Genomic DNA, 24,985 nt, shown 5'->3' with positions numbered 1-24,985 from the left:
GCCAATTTGGAATTTAATTTAAATAGCTAACTCTTACATATATGACTTCTGTTTTGTCATTTTACTTTTTGGAGGTTCCATTTTCTGAGAGGTGATATGAAAGAGTGAATAGGAAAATTATCCTAGGTGTCAGAAAGACCTCCATTCAAGTCATCACTGTAACCTACTCATTTTTGACCTTGGATCAGCCCTTAATCTTTCAGTGCCTGCCACCAGATACTTCATTAAGATTAGAAGTTGCAGAATAAATGTCTTCCTTCATTAGTCAATTCAAGTCAAGGAATCAACAGGCATTAAATATATTAAGTTCCTACTGTGGACCAGGCACTGAGCTAAGTGCTGATAATTCAAAGAAAGAGACAAACTTTGGTTTGGCTAGATGGCTTCCTGGGTAGGCCTAGAGATAAGCTATCCTTGGTTCAAATCTGGCCTCAGGCACTTCCTAGCTTTGTGATCCTGTGCCAGTCACTTAACCCTATTGCCTTGCCCTTATCCCTCTTCTGACTTAGAAGGAATACACAGTATTGATTCTAGGACAGAACTTAAGGGTTTAAAAAAAATTTCAATGCAAGATACAATATGCAAATATCTATGTACATATAAGATATAAACAGAGTAAATTGGAGATTATTTCAAAGAATGGAAATTTAGGAATGGGTCAGATTGAGAAAGGTTATTTAAAAAATCAGATTTTTAAAATTCATTCTTGGGGTAAATTGAGAGCACTTGAGTTACTGAGTGGAGTTAATGGTGGGAACCTGTAACAGTCAGAATTGTACTTTAGGAATACCATTTGGGCAAGATGGACCAGAGTTAGGAGACTTGAGGCTGAAAAAATACTCTGCAGGTTACTTCAGAAGTCAATATGTGATAAGGACCCACACCAAAAATGGTGGCTATGGTAGTAGAAAGAAGGGGCTGTATCAAAAAGATGTGTAATATATTTCATGAAACCACTGGTATAACCTCAAACAGACCATTTACTGACTTGGGTAGGGTGAGGAAGGGAGAAAATCTGAATCACAAAATGTCAGAAAACTATTGTAAAAAAATTATTTCTACACGTATTTGAATAAAATAAAACAATGTACATTAAAAAGGAATACATAAAATATGGAATTGACAGGATTTGACAAATGATTTCATGTGAAGTGTATAAAAGTAAGAAGTTAAGAATGACACCTAGGTTATGTAGGTAGGTGATACTATTATCTGTAATAAGTTCAGAGGGAGTGGATATTCAGGAAAAGATACCATATTCTATTTTGAACACAGAGAGCTTAAAATATCTGTTGGATATCCAATTCAAGATCTCTAATAAGAAGCTATAAATATGAGATTGGACATCAGGAGGTCATTGTAGAAGATCCCTTCTTAGGGATTTTCTTTCCAAAGGAAATAACAAATCCAGTCTATCTCATTCCCCAAAGGCTAAATTCACTCTCATAATACCTATTATTTTCCACCTCTAAAATGAGGGTAGGAATTGAAAGCTGGGATAAACTTTATAGTAGATAGAGCTCCAGGACTGAAGTTGGGACACTGTGGGTTCAAGTTTGGCTTTAAGCATTTTGAATGTGTATAACCCTGGGCAAGTAGGGTAGGTGATTAAAAAATAAAATAAAATGAGGTGCATATGGAGATAGTGACTGAGGATACTCACATGTTAAAATTCTATAATAATAAAAGGACACAATCTTCCAACCTTGAAATACACACATACATAATGGATTGATAACAATAGTCATCACCAAATTTGGTAGCACAACTAAATCTCTTTTTGCATTTTTCTTTTGAATCTGAAAATGATAAGTCCAAAACATAATTATTGGTTTTAATTATTTCTTTTTTAAGTGTAAACAGTTTAAATTTGTCCTCTTTGATGATAATCAACAAATTAATTCAAAATAAAAATGAATACGCCAATATTTATTAAGGAGTTGCTATGTTCCAGGCACTCTGTTAGGTTCTGAAAATTAAAAAAAAAACACAAAACACAAAATGAGACAGTCTTTTGTCCTTAAGGACAACACATTAAGCTGAAAATTATGAGAAAGATGAGATAAAGAGATATTATTTGAGGACATAGTTGAATTAGTAGACTATTCCGAGTTTTCGGAGTGGAACTAAGAATTAAAATGACTGAGAAAAATCTGCCTACATGAACTGATGCAGAATGAGAAAGCAGAACCAGAAGAACATTATATATAGGAATAGCAATCATATATAATGAAAAACTTTGAATGACAACTATCCTCAGAATATGATGATCCATGACAATCCCAAAGGATTTATGATGAAAAAATTCTTTCCACCTCTAGCAAAAGAACTGAACAGTCACTTTGTTTTATGTTTTTTTTTTATGTAACTTCTGTAACATTCAAATTATGGAAATATGTTTCGTATGATAGTATATACCTAATATCAAATTGCTAATCCTATCATTTAGTGGGTAGGAAAGAGAGAGAAAGAGGGAGGGATGTAGGAAGGAAAGGAGGGGGAGAGACACAAAGACAGAGAGGGGGGGGGAGGAATATGAACTAGGAAGATTGTGCTACCACTTTGTCAAGAACTACCTAGTCACCTCATTTCTTTACTATTGGTTGTTCTTAATTTTCATAGAGTAAACTACATAGTGTCATTATGGAAAAAAGGGTAGTATTTTGCTTCTTAGGCAAATATACAGTGCCAATGTATTTTATCATTTGATGCATAATTGGATAAACATATTTTAAGGATATTATGAAAAGTGAACTATCTTCAAATAAATACAGTTTTTATACAGAAAAGGTACCTTAGGACTGCTGAGAGAAGTTACTCAGCAATTCCTGAGTGATTTTGCCTAAAGAATCACACAAATTGTATATGATAGCATGATCCTAGCTCTTCTCAAAGAATGATAAAGCTACACAGCTTAATATATGTGTGTGTTTATTGAAGTAGTGAATGATCCACATTCTAACTACCTCCACCAGAACATATGTGCAACTTTTCTGTAGCTTTAGTCATTGAAAATGACGTGATGTACAGAATTATTGTGCACCAGAAATAGAATTTGATTCCGTGTCTTTTTAAGTCAAAGCCTAACCTTCTACCTCCTTCATCATGTTATCTATTATCTTTTTATCTGGTTTTAGCAAATCTAAAATGAAACAAGTTGGCAAAAAGGAACCACATTATCAAAAGTAATAATTGTATTATTATTGCTGTAATTTTAGTGCTTCAAAATTTCTAAAATTTCATTAAAAGTTATTTCCTTTTTTGATGTTAATTGCAACCTCTCTTTTCCTTAATAGATTCTTTTCCCTGATAATAGTGATGATAGTGATTCATGATGGTGGTGATAAATTATTATCAGGTGCCCAACTCTTGTGATGAGTTCCCATGAACTTAGGTTGGTTGTCCACTGGAAAACAGATGTGGTCTGTCTCTGGTTTTGAATCCTTTTATCTTTGTATTATCTATTTCATAGTCTTGAAGAACTTAAATTTACTAGCATACCAAGGAGAGAAATTAGAAAACCACTTCAGTATTGCTACTGTTACTTTTCTAGCTGAATGTTTTTTGTTTTGAATTCTTTGATTAAATCTTTTACAAAGGTATATTCCTTTGAGTACATTTTGGTATATTAATATTTTGTCTTAGAAAACCTTCCCTCTTCCTCCTGTACTATACGTTATGAAATACTTGGTTTGGGAGACAAGTTCCTTCTCCCTCTTTTGCTTCCCCTTCCTCCTCCACCTGCTCCTCTTCACTATTTTTTTCTTTCATTTGTCTGTCTCTGTGGGCCCCCCCCCCCCATCTTCCCTAATCCCCTGTCATGTCTCCCTCCTACATTTTGACTCTTGATTGACTATAGCCAAGATTGAAGAATTGATTCCTCTAGCATTTAGCTTGCAATGGATAAAACTGAACTATGGAAAATTCAATTACATAAGTAAATATTTAAACAAATTTAATAAACAGTGGTATTTTTTTTTGATGAGGAAGCAATTAAACAGCACTTTCTGTTTTCCATTCATTTCAGTAATTTTAATTCTTTCATCAACTTCAGGGGTTATATATATGTATTCTTTTTAAACTGAGGCTGTGAATTTTAAGTTACATATATCCAAAAGGCATTTCTTGGTTATTTCTTCCTGAACACACTGAGGAGTAGGGAAGGAATCTAGTGGTACTCAGTGATACTTCTTGATTGTGGTCCTGAATGATAATAATCTCGATTCAGTCAATTGGTAAATGATTTCATATATGTCAGCTAGAATTCAGGGCTTGCATTGTCACTCAATTAAGAAAAGGAGAAATGAAAGAGACATACAATTAAAAAGGAATGGGTTGGATAGAGCACTGAGTCTGGAGTCCAGACGACCTAAGTTTAGAACTGGCCTCAGACACTTACTAACTGGGTGATATTGGGCAAGTCATTTGATTCTGCTGTTTGCCTCTGTTTCCTTAATTATAAGGTGACTTGGGGAAAATAACTACTTGTACAAAAACATTTAATAGCTCTTTTGTGATGGCAAAGAACTGGAAACTGAAGGAATGTCCATCAGTGTGAAACTGGATGAACGAGTTGTGGTATATGCTTTTTATGGAATACTATTGTGCCATAAGAAATGACAAAAAAGATGATCATAAAAAAACTAGAAAGACATATAAAATGATGAAAAGTGAAGCAAATAGAATCAGTAGAATGCTGTAGATAGTAATGATAATAATGTATGATTGTCAACTGTGAATGACTTAACTATTATCATCTAGTCAAATATCCAGAAAAATTGCAAGGGATTTATGGTTAAAAGAAGATATTCACTGCTATAGAAGAAGCAGATAAGAGTCTGAATGCAAATTGAAACATACTATTCTTTATTTTATTTCTCCCATGAACTTTTCCCTAGTGTGGGCACTCTATGTCTTCCTTCACAACATGTTGAACATGGAAAGAAATATTGTACGATAAGACACCCAATCTTTTATCATATTGCCTGCTTTCTTTGGCAGGGAGAGAAGTTGGATGAGGAGAAAGAGAGATGGGGGAGAGGGAGGAAGTGAGAAGATAATATGGATTGCAAAATGTCAGAAAGCAAATATTAAAAAAAACTATTAACATATAATCTGGAATGAAAACAAAATTTATTCTCTTAAAAAGTGCATAGGTACATTTTTCCCTGTCTCTAAGGTTAAAAAGAGAATTTTTTATACCTAATATTTATAGCATCAGTGAAGGATCACAGCACATTTCCTAAAGAAAAATACTATCACAAATTAGCTGAATTTTCATAACTACTTTGAATTTAATGTTAGGCAACATGTTTTAACCCTTTAAGTATGAATTATTTTTCCCCTTGCAGAATTTCTTTAAGGCATCCAGGAATATTTTTGATAGATATCATGATGAAGCTGTATTTCAATGCATCAGATATATGTTTTCTCCTTGTATTAAAAAGAAAGAAGTGGGGGGGGGGCTCTGATGACCATGGTTCTGTATTCATGATTTCTCTGGACTTTGATTTTCTACTGATAACAAGATAAAATATTGCTAAGATAGGGTTTTTTCCATTTTTGTTTGTAATATCGGTAGTTGAATTTTATACTTCTTTTTATTTTTAAATTTTTATTTTTTAAATATTTCTTTATGTTTACATTATTCATTTTCTTTCCCTTCCCTCCTCTCTCCCAACTCCCAGAACCAACAAAGAATTCCACTGGGTTATGCAAATGTTATCACGTGTTACCTATTTCCATATTATTCATTTTTGTAGTAAAGCAATCTTTTAAATCAAAACCCCAAATCATATGCTCATATAAACAAGTTATAAGTCATATGTTTTTCTTCTGCTTTTCTACTCCCACAGTTCTTTTTCTTAATGTGGAATACATTATTTCTTTTAGATCTCTCAGAATTGTTATGGATTATTGCATTTCTACTATTAGTAAAATCTATTACAATGGATCCTTCCACAATGTTTCACTTTCAATGTAAAATGTTCTCTTTGTTCTTCTCATTTCACTCTGAATCAGTTCATGGAAGTTCTTGTAGTTCATGTAGAAATCCTCAAGTTCATTATTCCTTACAGCACAATAGTATTCCATCACCATCATATACCACAATTAGTTCAGCCAATCCCCAATTGAGGGACACCCCCTCATTATCCAATTTTTTACCACCACAAAGAATGCAACTATGAATACTTTTGTAAAACCCTTTTTTATTATCTTTTTGGGGTAAAAACCTAGTAGTGGTACTGTTGGATCAAAAGGCATGCATTCTTTTAAAGCCCTTTGGGCAAAATTTGAAATTGCCTTCCAGAATGATTGGACCAATTCACAACTCCACCAGCAACACTTTAGTTTCGCTATTTTCTCACATCCCCTCCAACATTTATTATTTTCTTTTTCGTGTCATATTGGCCCATCTGCTTGGTATGAGATGGTACCTCAGAGTTGTTTTGATTTTTATTTCTCTAATCAGGAGGGTTTTTGAATACTTTTTCATGTAATTATTGATTTGATTTTTTTTGTCTGAAAGCTGCCTATTCATGTTCCTTGACCATTGTTAATTGTGGAATGGTTTGATTTGTTGTACATTTGACTTTGTTCCTTACGAATTTGAGAAATTACACCTTTGTCAGAGATTTTTGCTACAAATATTTTTTTCTCAGTTTGTTGCTTCCCTTCTAATTTTGGTTGCATTAGTTTTGTTTGTACAAAACCTTTTTCATTTAATATAATCAGAATTATTCATTTCACAGTTTGTAATTTTCTCTATCTCTTGCTTGGTCTCAAATTTTTTCCTTTCCCATAGATCTGACAGGTATACTATACTATTTTCACCTAATTTGCTTATAATTTCCCTCTTAATATTTGTCATTTACCCATTTTGAATTTATCTTGGTATAGTGTGTGAGATGTTGATCTAAACCTAATCTCTCCCATATCGTTTTCCAGTTTTCCTAGCAATTTTTGTCAAATAATGGGTTCTCGTCCCAAAAGGTGGGATCTTTGGGTTTATTGAAGAGTAGCTTGCTGAGGTCATTTACCACAAGTCTATTCCATTTCTCTACCCTTCTATCTCTTAGGCAGTATCATATTATTTTGATGATCACAGCTTTATAGTACAGTTTAAGATCTGGTACTTCTAGGCCTCCATCCTTCACATTTTTTTAAATCTGTTCCCTTGATATTCTTGATCTTTTGTTCTTCCAAATGAATTTTGTCATAATTTTTTTTCTAATTTTATAAAAAAGTTTTTTGGTAGTTGATAGGTATGGCACTGAATAAGTAAATTAATTTGGGTAGGATTGTTATTTTTATTATATTAGCTCATCCTGCCCATTAGTAGTTAATGTTTTTCCAATTGTTTAGATATAGTTTTATTTGTATGAGAAGTGTTTCATAGTTGTGTTCATATAATTCCTTAGTTTGTCTTGGCAAATAGATTCCCAAATATTTATATTGTCCAGAGTTACTTTAAATGGAGTTCCTCTTTCTAACTCTTGCTGCTGAGTTTTATTGGAAATACATAGAAGTGCTGGTGATTTTTGTAGGTATATTTTGTACCCTGTAACTTTGCTTAAGTTATTATTTCTACTAGGTTTTAGTTGATATTGTAGAATTTGCTGATTATATCATCATATCATCTGCAAAGAGTGATAGTTTAGTTTCCTCACTATCTACTTTGATCTCTTCACTTTCTTTTTCTTCTCTTATTGATACTGCTAGCATTTCTAGTACAATATTAAATAGTGGTGATAATGGGCATTCCTGCTTCTTTCCTGTTCTTATTGGGAAGCCTTCTAAGCAGTTGAATTTTAGAAACTATATCTACATCTTTGTAGCATAACTTGATTTGGGGAGAATTAAAAGAAAAATAAACCATATCAAATTTATGATTTTATCATTATGCTGGTGTTTGTATATATGTATGTATATAATTTTAAAATTAATAAAGTTTGGATAATATCTTTCTTCTCTGTTTGTCCATACACATGCATAGCAAGAGAGAAGAGAAATGGCTAATATAGCAGAGATATGAAAGTAAATATAAAATTGGGCAAGTGATTAACTAGGGGGAAGCACTTAAGAGAAAGAGAGGGGAAGTTTTACTTTTAATATTGTAAAATGGAAGCCTCTTTAGTTATAAAATTTTTATATAATGGTAAAAGAATATGCTTTTCATCACCATTTTCTATAGGCTAGTCATTTTCAGTGTCTAGTCTAGGGACTTCTATTGGTCCTTAAACACTTTTCAGAGTCTGTTAGCTCAAAACTGTTTCTGTAGAAATACTAAGATACTTTAATTGTAAATTGCTGGAATCAGTATATAACCCCCATAAACAAAATCTCTTTGCGGGGATCCTCAGTACTTTCTAAGAGCATAAGGGGGCCCTGAAACCAAAAAGTTTTAAGAAACTGCAATATGTGATACCTCAAGTGATTCATAGCTTAATTGATAACTATATCATTTCTTGAATATATGGGCAAAGGAAAGTATATACTTACATTATCCTCCAACATAACCTTTCTTGCAACGCAACATGTTCTTAACAAAAAAGGTCCAAAATTAGATTGGTTTAACATAAATTCAAATAAATATATAATCTAACCCAGGATTGTAATCCTAACCATGGACTAAATATCATTTTAATAACAAATATGATTGATATAATACAAATAAAGGGATGACAATTATATAAAAATTGTAATGTATCATTATAGGTCTTTGAGAGTATATATGATATACATATATTACAAGTGGAAATAATGTAATATAAATTATCTTCCCAACACCTATTTATAAAGCTCTATTATATCATAAATCTTTAATTAGCCTTATCTTTATTTCTCCTAGAGTTCAGAGGATTTTTTTTTCAGGGGGAGGGCACTATTATTTGAATTGTCTTTTGGTATATTTCTTAATAAGAAATTAATTTCATAAAAAGTATATCACATGAAAGTGTATAATCAGACAGCCGGTAAGGAATTACTTAGGTATAACAGAGCATATTATGTTGGTGATATCGTACCTATAACCCTCAGGTATTTTTTTTTTTAACTAACCTGAAAGCTACTTTCTCTCGCTCACTTCCACTCCTATTCATGCACCTTTCCATTATTTCCTGGGATCATTTCCTTTTCCTGAAGGATAGGAGTAAGGCATAAAGTTTTTTTTTTAATAATAATTTTGAAGTTTGGGAAAGAAAAGAATTACCACATTTATAACCTTGGGTATAGAGGAGGTATGGATATTCATTGTGGATTTTCTCATTTCACTTTGGAAGAATTCTCCAAGTTACTTAAGACTCAATAGTTGTCTGAAGTATGAAGGGAATGGAGGCATGGGGAGCAGGCAGTAAATGACTTCCTTGAATCAAACTAGTATTAGACAAATTTGAATACAAATCTCCCTCTCAGCCCAGGATTATATATATCATGCTGCCTTTCTATGGCAGAACATAGGTAGACCAGAAAGGTGAAGAAATAGAGTTACTTAAATTTTAACTCGTATAAATTGGCCTTACCAGTGTCAAGAGTTAGGCAGATAGCTTTGAGAATAGTTGTGTGTGTGTGTGGGGGGGGGGGGGGAGTTGTGTTTGTTTTATACTCTATTTTTCTGTCTTTAGATTATGTTAACTTTTAATTCAGCTCTACCATGGGCCAATAATGTGTAAAAATGGAAACATTCTATCTCTCCCACTTCCTTGAGCCCCACATCATCTTTATTATCCTCATCACGACCTCCAGTACCTACAACTCTCTGTCACCCCATTCCTATGAAGTGATTTCTCATGGACAGGCTACCACTCTCTTCTTTTCACTATACTGGCTCCTTAATGAACCAGTTCCAGCTCTTCATTGTCCACATTTCCCTTTTAATCTTGGCCTGTCAAGGCTCCATTACTCTCACCATTCACTACATTGATGTTGAATGAAGTTGAAGAAAATCATGGAACAATTTACTGGGTACAGTACAAATTTATGCTGTGTAATTTTAACTACACTTCCATTGTGGCAAGCTATTACTTTTAAATAAACCTCTCTATTTGATTTAGTATCTCCTTCATTATAGCAGCTTTCCCAAAACTTTTCATTCTTTGTAAACCTTTTATGGATCTCTTCCCTACTACAATCCTTTCAGCTAAGAATCTTATTTCAGATTTCACAGGAAAAAAAAATTGAGGCCATTAATTAAGAACCCTTGCATCTCTCCTTTTCCTCATTTCATATCACTCAGGTTCCTTTTGTCACTATCTCCATCTTCACCAGGGTTTCACAGGAAGAAGTAATCCTTCTCCATGTCAAGTCAAGCCTCTCTACATGCACAAGTAGTACCATTTCATCCCGTCTTCTTCAATAGATGGTCCCCTCTATCATCTCCACTCTGACTAATTTACATTCTTTTCTTGTCTACTGGATATGTCCTTACCTCCTACAAGCATGCTTCAAACAATAGCAACAAAAATAAACAGACACACAAAAAACCCCTCTCACTTGGTTCATACATCATTTCTAGCTTTCATAGTGAGTCTCTTCCCTCATAAAAACATTCTGTAATCACTCCCTATCTTTCCTCTCCCCTCTCAGTTCTCTGCATTCTGGCTTCTGACTTCATTATTTCACTGCAACAACTCTCTCTTAAGTTGCCAGTTATCTCTTAATTACCCAAAATAATTAGTTTTCTCATTCCTCATCTTTGAACTTTCTGAAGTTTTTCACACTATCAATTACCATCATATTGTTGATGTTCTCATTTTCTCCATCTCTTATCTGTATCTCTCTGTTTCTGTTTCTGTCTGTCTCTCATCTGTTATGCTCTCCTCTCTCATGCTTCTCCTCTAACCAGTTGACTCTTCCTTCTAAGTCTGTTGTTATATGTATTGTTGTATGTGCATCCAGGTAACACCCATTAGATGTTCCTCCCGCCTATGTACTAGATTCTCTTAATTATCTCCTCTGATTTACTTTTTAGCTTCCATGGATTCATTGATCATTTCTGAGTAGATAATCGTTAATTCTACTTAATTCATAATTCTACAGTTTTGCATCTTCAGTCACAAAGGAGACTGGTCTCTAATAGACATCTTAAATGAAGTGTTCTCTTCTTCCCAACTTTCTTGGCACCTTTGAAGTTACCATCCTCCTCCTAGTCACTCAGATTTGTAACTTTGTTATCATTCTTCAGCCATTCTTGGTTTCCCACTCCTCATTTAATCACTCATCAAGTCCTATGGATTTGCCTTCTTACTCTCTGATGTATTTCATACTCCTCCTTTTCTCTGATACCATCTTAATATAGGACATCATCACCTTCCTATTGGACTGTCACAATATATTTCTGGTTAGGCTCCCTGCCTCAAAGTTTTCTACAATCCAGTCAGTAATATGCCCATGAAGGTGGTAAAACTGATCTTCCAAAAGTGCAGTTATGACCATATCATATATCCTCTCTCCCTCAATTCAGTAAACTTCAGTGGCTTCTTATTACCTCACAGAATAAATATAAAATATCCTGACTTTTTAAAGTTCTTTCTAATTAGCCCTCTTACTACCTTTCTAAATTTCTGTCCCCTAATGGCAATTTAGTCATATAGCAGATAGAATGGTGGACCTGGAATTAAGAAGAGTTGAATTCAAATCCAACCTCAGACACTTAGTAACTCTGTGAAACCTGGTCAAGTTACTTCACATCTGTCTCAGTTTACTCATTTATAAAATTGAAGGGGTAATACTAGTATCTCTCTCTTTGATTTACAATTGAAGCAATGAGCAAATGAAGCAATATTTGTAAAGCATTTAGCATAGTTTCTGGTCAATAGTTAGTACTTAATAAATGTTTATTTCCTTCCTTTCTTCTAATACCTTATATCCTCTTCCTACATATATGCTCTGTAATGCTGTGACATTGACATCCTTCTCATTTCTTATACATGGCACTCTATTTCTAGACTGCAAATGTCTTAACTAGCTGATTTCTGTATCTAGGTCCTTCATCTCCACCTTCTAGCTTTCTCATCTTCCTTCTAGCATCAAAGTCTTACCTTCCGGAATAATCTTTTCTCTACCCTGCTTAATGCTAGTGCCTTTCTTACTGTGCTTATCACAAGTTTATGTTATTTCTCTAATTCATCTTATTTCTATATATTTATTCGCTTTTTTTCTCCTATTAGAATGTAAACTTCTTCATAGAAGGGGATATTTTGTGGCTTGTAGTTTTGTTTGTTTTTGTTTTTACACTATTTATTCCCTACACATAGTGCCTGGAACATAGTAGATGTGCATTATATAGACCTGATGCTTGTTGGCTTTATTTAACTTGACATTTAAAAATAACTTAGGTACTTTCAGCTTTAATTTGACTATTTGATTTCTGTTTGCAGAGACGGAATGGAGAGGATATACCAGTGGCACAGACTAAAAATATCAATCATAGAAGATTTGCTGCTTCCTTTAGATTGCAAGAAGTGACAAAAACTGATCAGGATTTGTACCGCTGTGTAACTCAGTCAGAAAGAGGTTCCGGAGTTTCCAATTTTGCTGAACTAATTGTGAGAGGTATAGTAAGAATTTTTTTACTTAAAAAAAGAAAAAGAGTATTTTGAGATCCAAATAACTTATATTGAAGGATAAATTTCTTTTTCATGTTTGTTTTTAAACCTACTGATTTCACTCCAAAGCATCATGGAAAAAAATAAAATTACAGAGATTTTCATAAGTGAAAATTAAGGATGAAATTTTAAAATTTGCTAGTCAGATAATTTTATTTATGGAAATCTAAATTTTAAACTATACTATGCATAATTTTTGTCATAAGTTAACATTTGAAATTAATATGAACACAAATATATATTTAAAATATTTCCTTCAATGAAAATACTTTTTCTTGTATAATTGAAAGCCTTACCCATATAGTATTCCTGATGTGAATAACTCCAATTACTCTGTGCCAACCATTATGCTATTTCATTCAGTTGATGGGAAATGAGGCAAGAAGTAAAGAGACAATCAAGTGAAATAGTTGAGACTGGTTGATGCACATTCATCACCACTACTATACCATCACCACACAAGCTGTCTATGATAATCTTATATCAGTACCATATAAATCCTTTGTTTCATAGGGTAATTCTTGGATGTCCCTGCATGCAGCTCAGTAAACAGCTGCCTTTCTGCAGTCTGATTGTTGCTCTACTTCAAATGAACCTTCTGCTCTCATGTCTGTGCAACTGACTCTATCATAAACAGTAGTGAAGGAGAACAGATGTCCCCACATAAAATAATAGTCAAAAACAAAACAAAACATTAGGGAGAGATCCTGTCACTTTGTGGCAAGACTGCTAGATTTGGAGTCTGGAAGATCTGGGTTCTAATCTTCCTCCTAATTCTAATTCTTTTACCACGGAAAGTCAACTTCTCTGAGCTTTACTTTTTGTGCTTTTTAAAATGAGGATAGTCATGCTGATGGCACCTTCCTCACAGGATTATCATGAGGCTTAAATAACATAATGGATGTTCAACCCTTTACAAAATAAAAATAATTACGGCAATTTTGTTGGTTATTATTGTTGATGATGTCACATTAAGTCAAACACTCAATCAGATATGAGCATTTTGAGTTTTTCTTACATACACACATAATTATGATTCGTCAGTTATACCGATTCAGTGTTTGACCACAGTCTCCTCCCAACCTGACACTACTGTTAGCCTGAGGTTCCTAGCTGAACTAAAGATTGCTGTGGATAATCCCCACTGTAAATATGGTGATTACGCTGTAAAATTGTCATATTCACTGTATCTTCAGAACATGTCATGTGGATGTGTGTATATTCCCTTGATGATCAAAGGGCAGCTGTAAACGGAAGGCTATTTGACAGAGCAATAATGGCTTTAAGAGTGTAGTGATGAATTTTTTAAAAGGGAAAATTGGCTTTAATGAAGAGATGGAAACATCTCCATATAAAAACACTTAAGAAAGAGGTTTAGTGGGGAATGTGTTATTGACAAGATCTGGAAGACTGTTGAAGTTTTTATTCAGATATCCTAGTTTAAGCTACTTTTATAAGAAACTGTTTTTCCTTGTTAATTATTACTTTACCTATTCAGCAACTCATCAGATGTCTCTAGAGATGAAATATGTGACATTTGTAAAAGGAATAGTTTTTAAATTGCTGGATAAGAGACTTATGTTATTTCTATCTTTGTACAAGTGGATATTGACCCATGATGCAAACACTTTTTAATCAATGAAATGTGGCATCACTTGCCTTGTACAGGGTTGCAGAAGGCTCTCTACCAAATACATTCTAACTCCTATAGGAGAGAGAATCCATTAAATATTTAATTATCTAAAATTGGAAAATTATAAGGCAAGAACTGTCTTTTTAAGGCAATATTGACTAAGCATTTAACCTACATATTTCACAAAGTAATGTATTTGGATGTTAGCAACAGAGTGCATTGTTTACAGAATTCATAAATTCTTCCTGTTAGGAACTTTAGAAATCATTTCACTATCTCTTGCATTTTACAGGTGAAAAAAAGTAAGTCCTGGAGCCCACTGTGAACTGTAGCCATACGGCCATTCAGTGCAAGAATTGTAGAGTCCAGGTCTCCTAATTCCTAGTCCAGGGCTCTTTATTGTAAGCAGTTTTAAAGCTATTTGTCAAGACTTAAAATTTCAGTAAGACTTTTATGTTTATTTGTGTGTGGGCAAGTGAACTCACACAGTGGAATGTTGGTAAATGATTATCAACTGACTGAAAAAAAATTTAACTCAGGACACACTTTTAGATTTAACCTGGATTATTAATATTTTCTCTATCACTCTCTTCAGTGAAGACACTCAACAAAACAACAATTTAAGTCTTGGTTTGTAACTTTTACCGATGTCTGAGGTGTAGCTATCCTGAAAATGTAATAATCATCACCCAAGAGCTGGGTTGAGCTGGCTCCAGCACACACAAATATATGCACATAACTTTTTTTTTCTTTCTGTCTGTCTCTCTTATATATCTATATCTAATCTAATCAAAATACATACATATATGCATGTGTATATCTCTATGATTTATTTTGCTCATCACTAGTTATTGCACATCAGAATAAATGCACAATGCCTTATTCACAGTTTTATTTGACATTATAGACAAATATATTTCCATGTTTCTTTGATAACTACCAAACAAATATTGCTAACCAAAAAGATCCCCTCCGGGGATCAGCTATCCTGGTGTTAAAACTATACTGAAAATTAGCCAGAATGACAGGTCCTATATCTCAGTGACACTTTAAAACTGACATCCTGTTACATGGATACAAAAGATGATAATTTTATAGGAAATTTTTGGGCCATTGATATGAATTGTCTTTAATATAAGCTGGCATAGTATTGCCTCTTGTCAAAGATGACCCTAGGGTAAGAGTTTATTTGTGCATTTCCTCCTAAACTGAAAGTGACAGGGCATGCTTAGGGCTTTTTTTGTTGCTGTTTGTAACAAATGAAAATTTCACTGCTGGATTCTCATACTGAAAAATATTGATCTATGTGTTCTCACAGCCAGGGGAAGGAAAGAAAAAAAAATACACAATTTACTATGTCATGACTTTAGTATTGCTTCTAGATCATTTTGAGTAATGATAACATCTTCAGCTTGGGGAAGTCAAACTTTATTGACAACAGTGGTTATTAGAGAGTATGAGAGGTACAGAAGCTTTTGCTCAATGTATCTAAAAATTGAAGTGTGTAAAATATGTAATCTTGGCTGAAATATCCGACATTTTTATGCACTTCATTTTCTAGTGGTTTGTCAACCAATGATAAAGCTCACTTTGAAAACTTTTGGTTTTTGAATTTCTGTTGTGAATTGCCATTTTGCTCTTACTATCTCATCTACCTTGAATCCTCAAATTTCCTTTTCTCTACCTACTTAAATAAACATGATGCATCTTTTAAGCTGAAGGCTCTCTTCTGAAGTTAACCCCCTGACCTCTGTTACATTCTCTCTCTCTGAAAGTCCCAGAGCACCATTTCAAGCAGTTCTATTAACTCCAATTTGGGAGAAGGCCCACTAATTTTTGATAGTTTAAAACAACCTGGATATGCTTAGGACAACTGGTTATTTTAAGTAATTTTAAAGGCTCTTCCATAAATCCAGTCTAAATTTGTTCCTTTTTCATTTCAAAATATTTCTCTTGTCTCTGGGTAAGGAGGACTACCATTTATTAAGCACTTATAGGATGCTAAACACTTCATAAATATCTTATTCGACTCTCACAACAACTTTGAGACGTAGGTGCTATTAGTATCTCTGTTTTCCTCAGTTGAGGAAGTTTTTGAGGATGGATATGAATCCAGATCTAACCATTATTTAAGCACATACGCTTGGAACATTACATTAGAGACTGCCTTCCACCGCGATACTCAAAATTTAAGGATAACTTTTTGGCTCTAGACATTTGTATAGATTCACCTAAATATTTAGTGTTCTCTCATCCATAACTCCATGTTTTCCATAAAATTAGTATGACATTTTTTTCCATAATGATATGCCAAAATACAGTTAACTATATTTTTAAGTATTCACTAAATGCACCAACTGTAGTAATCCAAATTATATAAAAAGGCAAATGAGTATAGTCTGTCATGACCAATTGTAGATGAATTCATGTTGGTTCTTTGTTATCTGTTTGTCCGTTTCTATATCTTTATTAACTATTCCTTTAAAAACACAATAAAATTTTGTTTAAGAACTAACATCAATTTCTCTGCACTAGAGTTTGCAGGCCCTGTTCACTATGCTTATTTTTTTTAAAAAACCTTTACTGACTATATTAGAATCAATACAAAGGGGGGCAGCTGGGTGGCTCAGTGGATTGAGAGTCAGGCCTACAGATGGGAGGTACTGGGTTCAAATCTGACCTCAAACACTTCCTAGCTGTGTGACCCTGGGCAAGTCACTTAACCCCCATTGCCTATCCTTTACCACTCTTCTGCCATATTGGTTCTAATACAGAAGGTAAGGGTTAAAAAAAAATCAATACTAAGTATTGGTTCCAAGGAAGAAGAACTCTAAAGGCAAGGCATTCAGCATTCAATGACTTGTCAAGAGTCACATAGCTAGAAGATGTCTGAGGTTGTATTTGAACCCAGGACCATCCATCTCCATGGCAGGCTCCATATCTATTGAACCACCTAGTTGCCAGTTCTTTGCCTATTTGAACAATAGTGTATTTGTCCTCCATAGAGACCTGTGGCTCATTTTTGTCACTATCTTTCTTATTTGGCACTTAACATTTCTAACTATATATTGTTAGTTATTTTTGTATATGTATTTGTCTTATACCTCAGGTTAGATTGTAAACTCTATGAATACCTGGCTTCTTCTCTGTCACCAGTATTGACTAGCCTAGGAAATTTGCTTCCTGACTCCTCCTTCAGAGTGCTTATTGAAACTTGAGGATATCTTTCTACATTCAGGTGCCTTGTAAATATTAGATAACTTGATAAATATTTGTTAAGATAGGTATTGGAGCTGTGATTTTATTGATATAAATACTTCTGGGTGAGGAAAACCCCACCTTTTCCCTTTTCTGCAACTTAAAGTTATTTTTCTATGACTTTTAAGGGAACTAAGATGTTAAGTACCTATTTCAGAACCTCAAGTCCAGCATGGGTGAAAGGCCAAACTTAATATTGAACCCAGGTCTACTTGGCTTCAAACTCAGCTCTCTCTCTACTTCTCCATATTGCCTCTAGGAAAAAATTTTTTGATCATAAATAACAAAAAAATGACACACTTATATTTGGGGCATAATATTACATTTTTAGAACCTGTGAAGGTATTTTTTTTCAGTATCACTTAGTTTAATAGCTACGAATGCATCTATATTTTGGGAGAGTATACTTTGTCATTTATAATTATCTCATTCGTCTCCCAACATGGCATCATGGTTAGAAATCCACTCTTGAAACAAGTGAGACCTTGGTTCAATTCCTACCTTTTAACAAATATTGGCAGTTTGGCCCTGGGCAAATCACTGAGCCTTTTTGCTGCCCCAGGCAACTTTCTAATACAATAGGAATGCTTAACAGAGAAGGTGCTGGCTTCTAGAACTCCTATCTGCTTCTGTATACCAATGAAATTTCAGGTCCAGTCCATATTCCTTGATTTAGTCATCTGTTCTCAGCAGATCTCTTCTCATATTCCTTTCCTAACACCTCCTCTCCAGCCCCTCCTTAAATTAGTCTTCCCTCCATTACAATGGAGGCACACTTCCTTTTACTAAATTATTTAGAATCTCTGAGAAGAATGTCTTTTCCACTTGGCATCTGCTTTTCTTCCCACAGTAACCTTTTTTTGTTTTTGAGACCCACACTGCTGACTCTTGACTTTTGGAAATCCTAGATGTGAAAATGGGTTGAACCCCCTGCTTTCTGTCCCTGTACACATAGCTCCATCTCTAAACAAGTTATAGCAGCTTTATAGAGCTTTTCCTGACTGATGCTTTTGGCCACCTTTAAAGGCTTCTCTTATCTCTTTTTCTAGCCCCTATTTTCAGTGATTCTGATTTTGTACCTGATATTGTGTGTCATGTGAGTTGGGTTATCCTGAGAATATAGGAATTAAAGGAAGGGCTTGACACCACATTTTTAGTTGAAATAGTAGAAGATAGTGGTAACAGGAGAAAGTTTGAAGAGAATAATTCAGGTGTAGTCTTTGAACCAACCAAAATAAAATGTAGATGATGCTTTACTTAAAAAGTAAACATAATTTAAATTTAAGTTGATTCAGTATATTTTAAAATTCCAATTTAAATACTCATCCTTCCCCTCCCTCTAACCTGCAGCACAAGTTATAATGCAGAACTAAATGACAGTGGCTTACTGACTACATGTAGTTGATTACTTCAATGCTATGTTTTAATGGAGAGCTTAGCACTGTCCCTTTGTATTTATGATATTGGGACAAAATAAGACTCTCAAAGGTCTTTGAACAGTTAATGAGAGGAGGTTTACTTTTCCTTAGCTATGCAAGAATAAGCACTAAAGACACAGTGGCCCTTACCTTCTCTGTATATGGCCACCCCTAGTCTCCATGTGAAAATGAGATGGGTAGAACAGGATATCATGACTTCTGGGCTCCTCAGAAATCCACCACATTTAGAGAAATCTCTTTCACCTTTGTAAGGCTTTTCATAACCTTAGGCAAACAGAAACTTCCATCCACTGAATCAGGAAATGATTAAGTCCTGACAACTTCTTCCCTTACTTTTTAGAGAAAACTAATCTATATTGTGGGAAGTGGGGAATCAGACATCATTCCACCATACTCTGAAATCACCAATTCAGAAGACAAACCTCCACAATTTAGTTTGTTTGTTACACAACATTGATTTTAACTTAGTTTCTATATGTGAACCATTAGGCTTACAAATTCATATGACAATTTGAACTCCCTCTTCAAATTTTATTGGGAAAGACCATTGGATTCAACTATATACATTTTAACACTTTCAAAATAGCTGTTTGAAAACAATGCAAACAGCTAAATAAAAATGTCCATCTGGATGGCAGTGGTCTGTTTAGATATGAAAGGCGTTTGTAGCCTATTTATCCTCCTTTAGATTTTGTTTACTGAAGTGCATGAAAATCATATTGAGATGCCAGAAGAGAATGCTAATTATATTTTAACTTACTTTCAATCCAGTAGCCCTCATATTCACGTTTTTTCTCTTTTGTACAACTTGAATGCTTTACCTAAGAAAGATGGAAGTCACCCCTCATTTAATGTAGTTGCTAGTCATTCAGATGAATTAGTGTTCAAAATGACTGATGCATTTTAAAAGACTGTATGAGTAACAAAAGTTAGTGATAACATTATTTCACATAATGCACTACGGCTAGACTTGAAACCAAGTATCATTAAAATTATTATTTCTAATCTTGGAAGGCAGTTGATGTCTGAAGAGTACATTCCTTTCTAAATATACAGGTCTTGAAAACAAGGTGTCCACAAAGTCTTAGTATAATTTTAAGCTCTGCTACCCTAAATTACTATTTTAATAGCTAAAATAGCACTATGACTTTTAGAACAATCTGTAGAATAGTATCTGGATTGGTTTGACATTCATTTAAAAATAATTATTATTTAAAAAATTTAATCTGATGTCAAGAATTAATAGTATAATGGTGTATCTTTTTTTTTAATCCTTTATCCCCTGTCATGGAATCCATATGAATTCCAAGGTAAAAGAGTGGTAAGGGCTAGGCAGTTGAGGTTGTGACTTTCCTAGGATCACATACTAAGAAGTATTTGAGGTCAAATTTGAACCCAGGTCCCCTGATAATAGGCCTAATACTGTATTCACTTTGTTTTCTAGCTGCCCTTGTCTGTCTTCTTTATGCCATGATTTAAAACTGGCATTTTATTAAATGAAATATACGTGATTTTTCCATATGCACTCTTTATCCTCCCCATAGTATCACTGTAGCAATACTGAGATGATATTCAAATCCAGATAGTTTTTTTATCCCCTTCCGATTGCATTTATTGTTCCTTAACATCCTCATAAAAATTCTTCATAGCAGGGGATGATAAGTTCCCTGAAGAGCTTTGAATGTCTTTCCAAAATTAACTCCTGTGGATCGCAGGAGTTTTCGCAGTGGAGTTGATATTAGCTTCTCTCACTGAACAGGTTTTGGAAGAGTTTGTCTTTAGCTAGAACCCTCACTGAGGACTTCAGATAGATCAGGGAGGTACTGGAATTATTTCTTACCTGCTACCAAGCTCCTAAGAACTAACTGCTTTCCCCCAGCTGGATCTGATCCCTTTATTCTTTTATCAGAGTTGTGTTAACAGGTGAAGTTGATCCCATTAAACCAATGAGATCCTCTCTATTTATAATATGGTATGATTTACATTTTAATTTTAGTTCTTTCCTGTCATCACCCTCTTTTCCCTGTTGTAAGGCCTAATAAGAAAATAGCCTGGGTAAGCAAAAGAAAGAATGCCTGTCTAAATTGGTTTCTGTGCAGCTCTATTGGGTAAGGCAGCAATATTAAGAATCCACAGTGTTCCAGACACTGTGAAACACTGGAGAAATAGAGGACATAACACCTACCCACAAGGAATTTTTAATTTAATTGGTGGTGCATGTCAAGAAAATATAGAAGTACAGATTACTTTAAAATATCATTCAGGATTTGACTTACATTTTAACTTGTAATAGAAGAAAGTGGAAAAACAGCTTTCCTATTAGGGCATATTGGCATTTAATGACTTTATGCTAGGGAGGTGCTTTAGTATTTGAATTAAGTAGAAATATTTTCTTATCACTAGGCACTTATAAGATCTAGTGCTAGCTAGCCACTGGGGATTTTTCTTTATTGAAGTCAGAACTTGTGATTTACATCTGTGTGGAACTCCCCTCTACTGATGTAGTTAGATAATTATTCTTTAATGTATACTCTTAAAGTTATCTTAACCATATCAAGTTGTTATATGACTTATCCATGGTTGCATAGCTATTTGTGTGTGTGTGTGTGTGTGTGTGTGTTTGTGTTTGTAATATTCGACTCAAATACATATTTTCCTGACTGGAAGTCCATGTTTTTATTGACTAAACTATAATACCTTGTAGACACTGGTGAAAATAATGATATGGTTAACACTCTTGTAGAAGTTATAGTCTAGTATGTGGTTAGGGGAAAAAAAGCAACAACATTGATAAATAGTATCGGGGGCAAGATTAGAATTCAGGTCTTTTAGACTATTCTAGCTTTCTACTTTAAAAAAATTTAATTTTGTTTCTAATATTTAATTTTGCCAATTACATGTAATAAATAATTTCCATGTATATTTTCCAAAATTGTAAGATCAAAATGTTCTCCCTTTCTTCCCTTCTCCCCAAGATGGTAAGCAATTTGATCTGGGTTATCCATGTATGGACATGCAAAACACTTCCATATTCATCATTATTTTGAGAAGACACACATAAAACCAAAACACCTAAATAATTGCATAAAGTAAAAACTAATATGTTTTTTTCTGCATTTAGACTCCAACAATTCTTTCTCTTGAAGTGGATATCATTCTTTATCTTTCAGGTTTCAGAAGTCCTTCAGAAATGTCCTGGATCATTGTATTGATGATAAAAACTAAGCCTTTCACAGTTGATCATCATACAATATTGCTGTTACTCTGTACACTTTTTCAATGGTCCTGCCTACTTCACTTTGCCTTGATTCATGTAGTTCTTTTCAAGCTTTTCCAATATCATCCTGCTCATCATTTTACACTGCAATAGCATTACATTACAGTCATACACCATAATTTGCTCAGCCAATCCTAAATTAATAAAGAACCCTCAATTTTCAATTCTTTGACACTACAAAAAGAGCTGCTATAAATATTTTTGTACAAATAGGTCCCTTTACTTTTTTACCTCTTTGGAATACAGATCTAGAAGTGATCCTACTAGATCAAAGAATATTTATAGTTTATATTTCAGCTTTGTACTATGCCATGTTATTACCTTTCAATATAAACACATAAGTATAAGACCAGGTATGGGTTAATAGAAAACTTCAAAATGTCTAAGGAAAACTTAAGTATGTCAGCTTGCAGGGTTTGTATTTTATCCTATAGGCAATAGGGACCACTGAAGCTAATATATATTAGCATCAGTAACTAGCAGAGCTTCTTTAAAAGTTGACTGATGAAAAAGTGAGTGTATGAAAATGAGAGAGCTTTATTTATTGGAATGGGGATAGCATGAAAGGTTTAGGGTCATAAAATACTTTCAATACCAGCTGTGTAACTTGATTTTTCTAACACCTGTGACACTTAGGTAAGACAATAAGTATTATCATAGCCATGATAAATGAAAAAAACTATGAAAAAATGCCCTGAAATGGAGTAGTAAATGGAGTTGGAATGATAAAACCTATGTTTGAGTTAATACTCTTACCAGCTTCTAAATGTGACCTTAGGAAAGCTATTTATCTTCTCTGAGCCTTGGTTTGCTTATATATAAAATAATGTTTGAAGAATTACTTACTTTTACTGCTTCACAAGATTGCTGTCTGGATCAAATTCAATTTTGAATATGACTTGTAAACTCTCAGGCATACTCCAAAAAGTGACTGATTTTCTCTTGACCCCTTTCCTGTTCTAAGAACGACCAGAATGCCAATAACAAGCAATATTACAGGACGTTTAAACTGGAGGAAATCATGTGGGTCATCTAGTTCAATCCTTTCATTTTATCGATGCAGTGAGGAAAATGGGGAGTCAGTCATTTAAAGTCTTACAGATAGGAAATTGAACTCAATCTCAGATCTTCAACATGTAAATTTTTTCTACTTATCATGGTTTTTCCTTGGGAAACTTTTATCTCTGTCTTAGCTACAAAACATTTTTGAATCATTTTTAGTGTAGAAAGTTTTGAGGTACATCAAGTCAAAAGTGCCTCCTTGTGGTCAATGAAGAAAGAAAAGATCTGTTATTCAGTTACTAGACAGTGAGTGGAGAGATAGTCATAGCACCAGAAGCAGTGTCACATAAGTTGAAATACAAGTATTTTCCTGCAGGGACATTGCTAGAGACTTCATATCTAAAACAGGAAAAAATGGCCTTTTCTGCGTAAAGGGAAGAGGTTTTAGAGGAAAGTGAGACTGGAATTGCAGAATTCCGAACTGTGAAAGTAAACAAAAATTACTTGTATTACTACGTAAGTGTCCATTTTATACTCACTGCCATATGTTTGTTTATCTTACTCATGTCAAAGATCACCATTAAAAAGGTTTCGGAATTGAAATTCACATCAAAGGTGAATTCAAACGTGAATGTTCTAATGGTTCCTTTTAGAGAGAATAGAATCTATGAGTAATGATAATGAATTGAGGAAGAATACAGAAAATTATTTTGCTTCATTTCTATTTATTTTCCAGACATAGTTGGACTTGAAACAGTCCATATGAAATGAAAGGCCTTTCTTAGTCTTTGCAAAAACTTTTATACTCCAAAACAATGCAGTGATTTCTCAGCAGAATTCCCCTCTGTGTCTGTCCTTTGACTTACTATTCCTGATAATTATGCCTCCAGTCCCTGTCTTTAAAGATGCCTTTTCTTCTCTCCCTTGAAAACACGGAGTCTTTTCTCTTTAGAACTACAGCTAATAGTTTTCTCAATTCTGTCTGAATGTCATTGACTTCAGATGGTAGTTGAAAAATATTTACTTAAAGGTAGACAAAGAACTCCAACCTGTCATCATTTCCCTTCTGCAAAACCCCAACCAGTTTTGGCATCTCTTTGTGTTGTGTAGGAATGTGAAAAAACAGTTCTGATGCTTGTATTGGTTGATGCATGGTAATGATGAAAAGGGAGGTATTTGGAATTCACCATACATGGCAGAAAATGCAAGATGTCAGAGAAGCCGTATATTAAAGAGAATTTGAATTGGAAACTGAATTCCAATCTGCCACTGGGAGCATTTTGATCATTTTGATTTATTAAACTTTTATAACAGCATTCAGATGGAACTGAATTAAAACACTTTAGTCTAGGGTAGTTTATGGTACACAAACCAGCATGTTACCAGTGTTATTCTATGAAGGCTGCTTTAGCAATCTGTGCAATGAAACAAAGCTTATTTTTAAAAGCGTTGTTCACATGGACGCTTACATGCAGATTTGAGGCCTTATTATTTTCTGTCATTGTGTTCAGGCTAACTACAACATTTTGCAGTTTTACATAAAAATTTATTAAATGTGTGGGTGCTTATTTACATTTATATTATGCTTGTGAGAGAATTAGTAAACTTGTCATATTTTGCTTTATCTATTTATGTGTTAAATATACAAAATAATACATACTCATCATGAAATACTTTCAAACTAGCAAGCAAAAAGGAGATGATTTCCTAAAACTAATGAAATTTTGTATAACAGCGTTGAGTTTTTTTTTTTATCATCTTTCTGCTTCAG

General features: G+C 33.9%; 1 protein-coding gene across 6 annotated transcripts in view; it reads left to right on the top strand.

Annotated features, from left to right (window-relative positions):
* Positions 1-24,985, top strand: part of PTPRK (protein tyrosine phosphatase receptor type K) — a 733,127-nt gene that overhangs the window by 396,578 nt on the left and 311,564 nt on the right. For all 6 annotated transcript variants that reach the window (XM_044676955.1, XM_044676950.1, XM_044676951.1 and 3 more), the window contains exon 6: positions 12,378-12,552. In XM_044676955.1, coding sequence (XP_044532890.1) covers positions 12,378-12,552 — 175 coding nt within the window. The remainder of the gene's footprint in view (positions 1-12,377; positions 12,553-24,985) is intronic.

The sequence above is a fragment of the Gracilinanus agilis genome, chromosome 4, assembly GCF_016433145.1.
Source record: "Gracilinanus agilis isolate LMUSP501 chromosome 4, AgileGrace, whole genome shotgun sequence".
Lineage (NCBI taxonomy): Eukaryota > Metazoa > Chordata > Mammalia > Didelphimorphia > Didelphidae > Gracilinanus > Gracilinanus agilis.
Note: the sequence above shows the minus strand (reverse complement) of the source record. Positions and strands in the feature narration are given on the sequence as shown.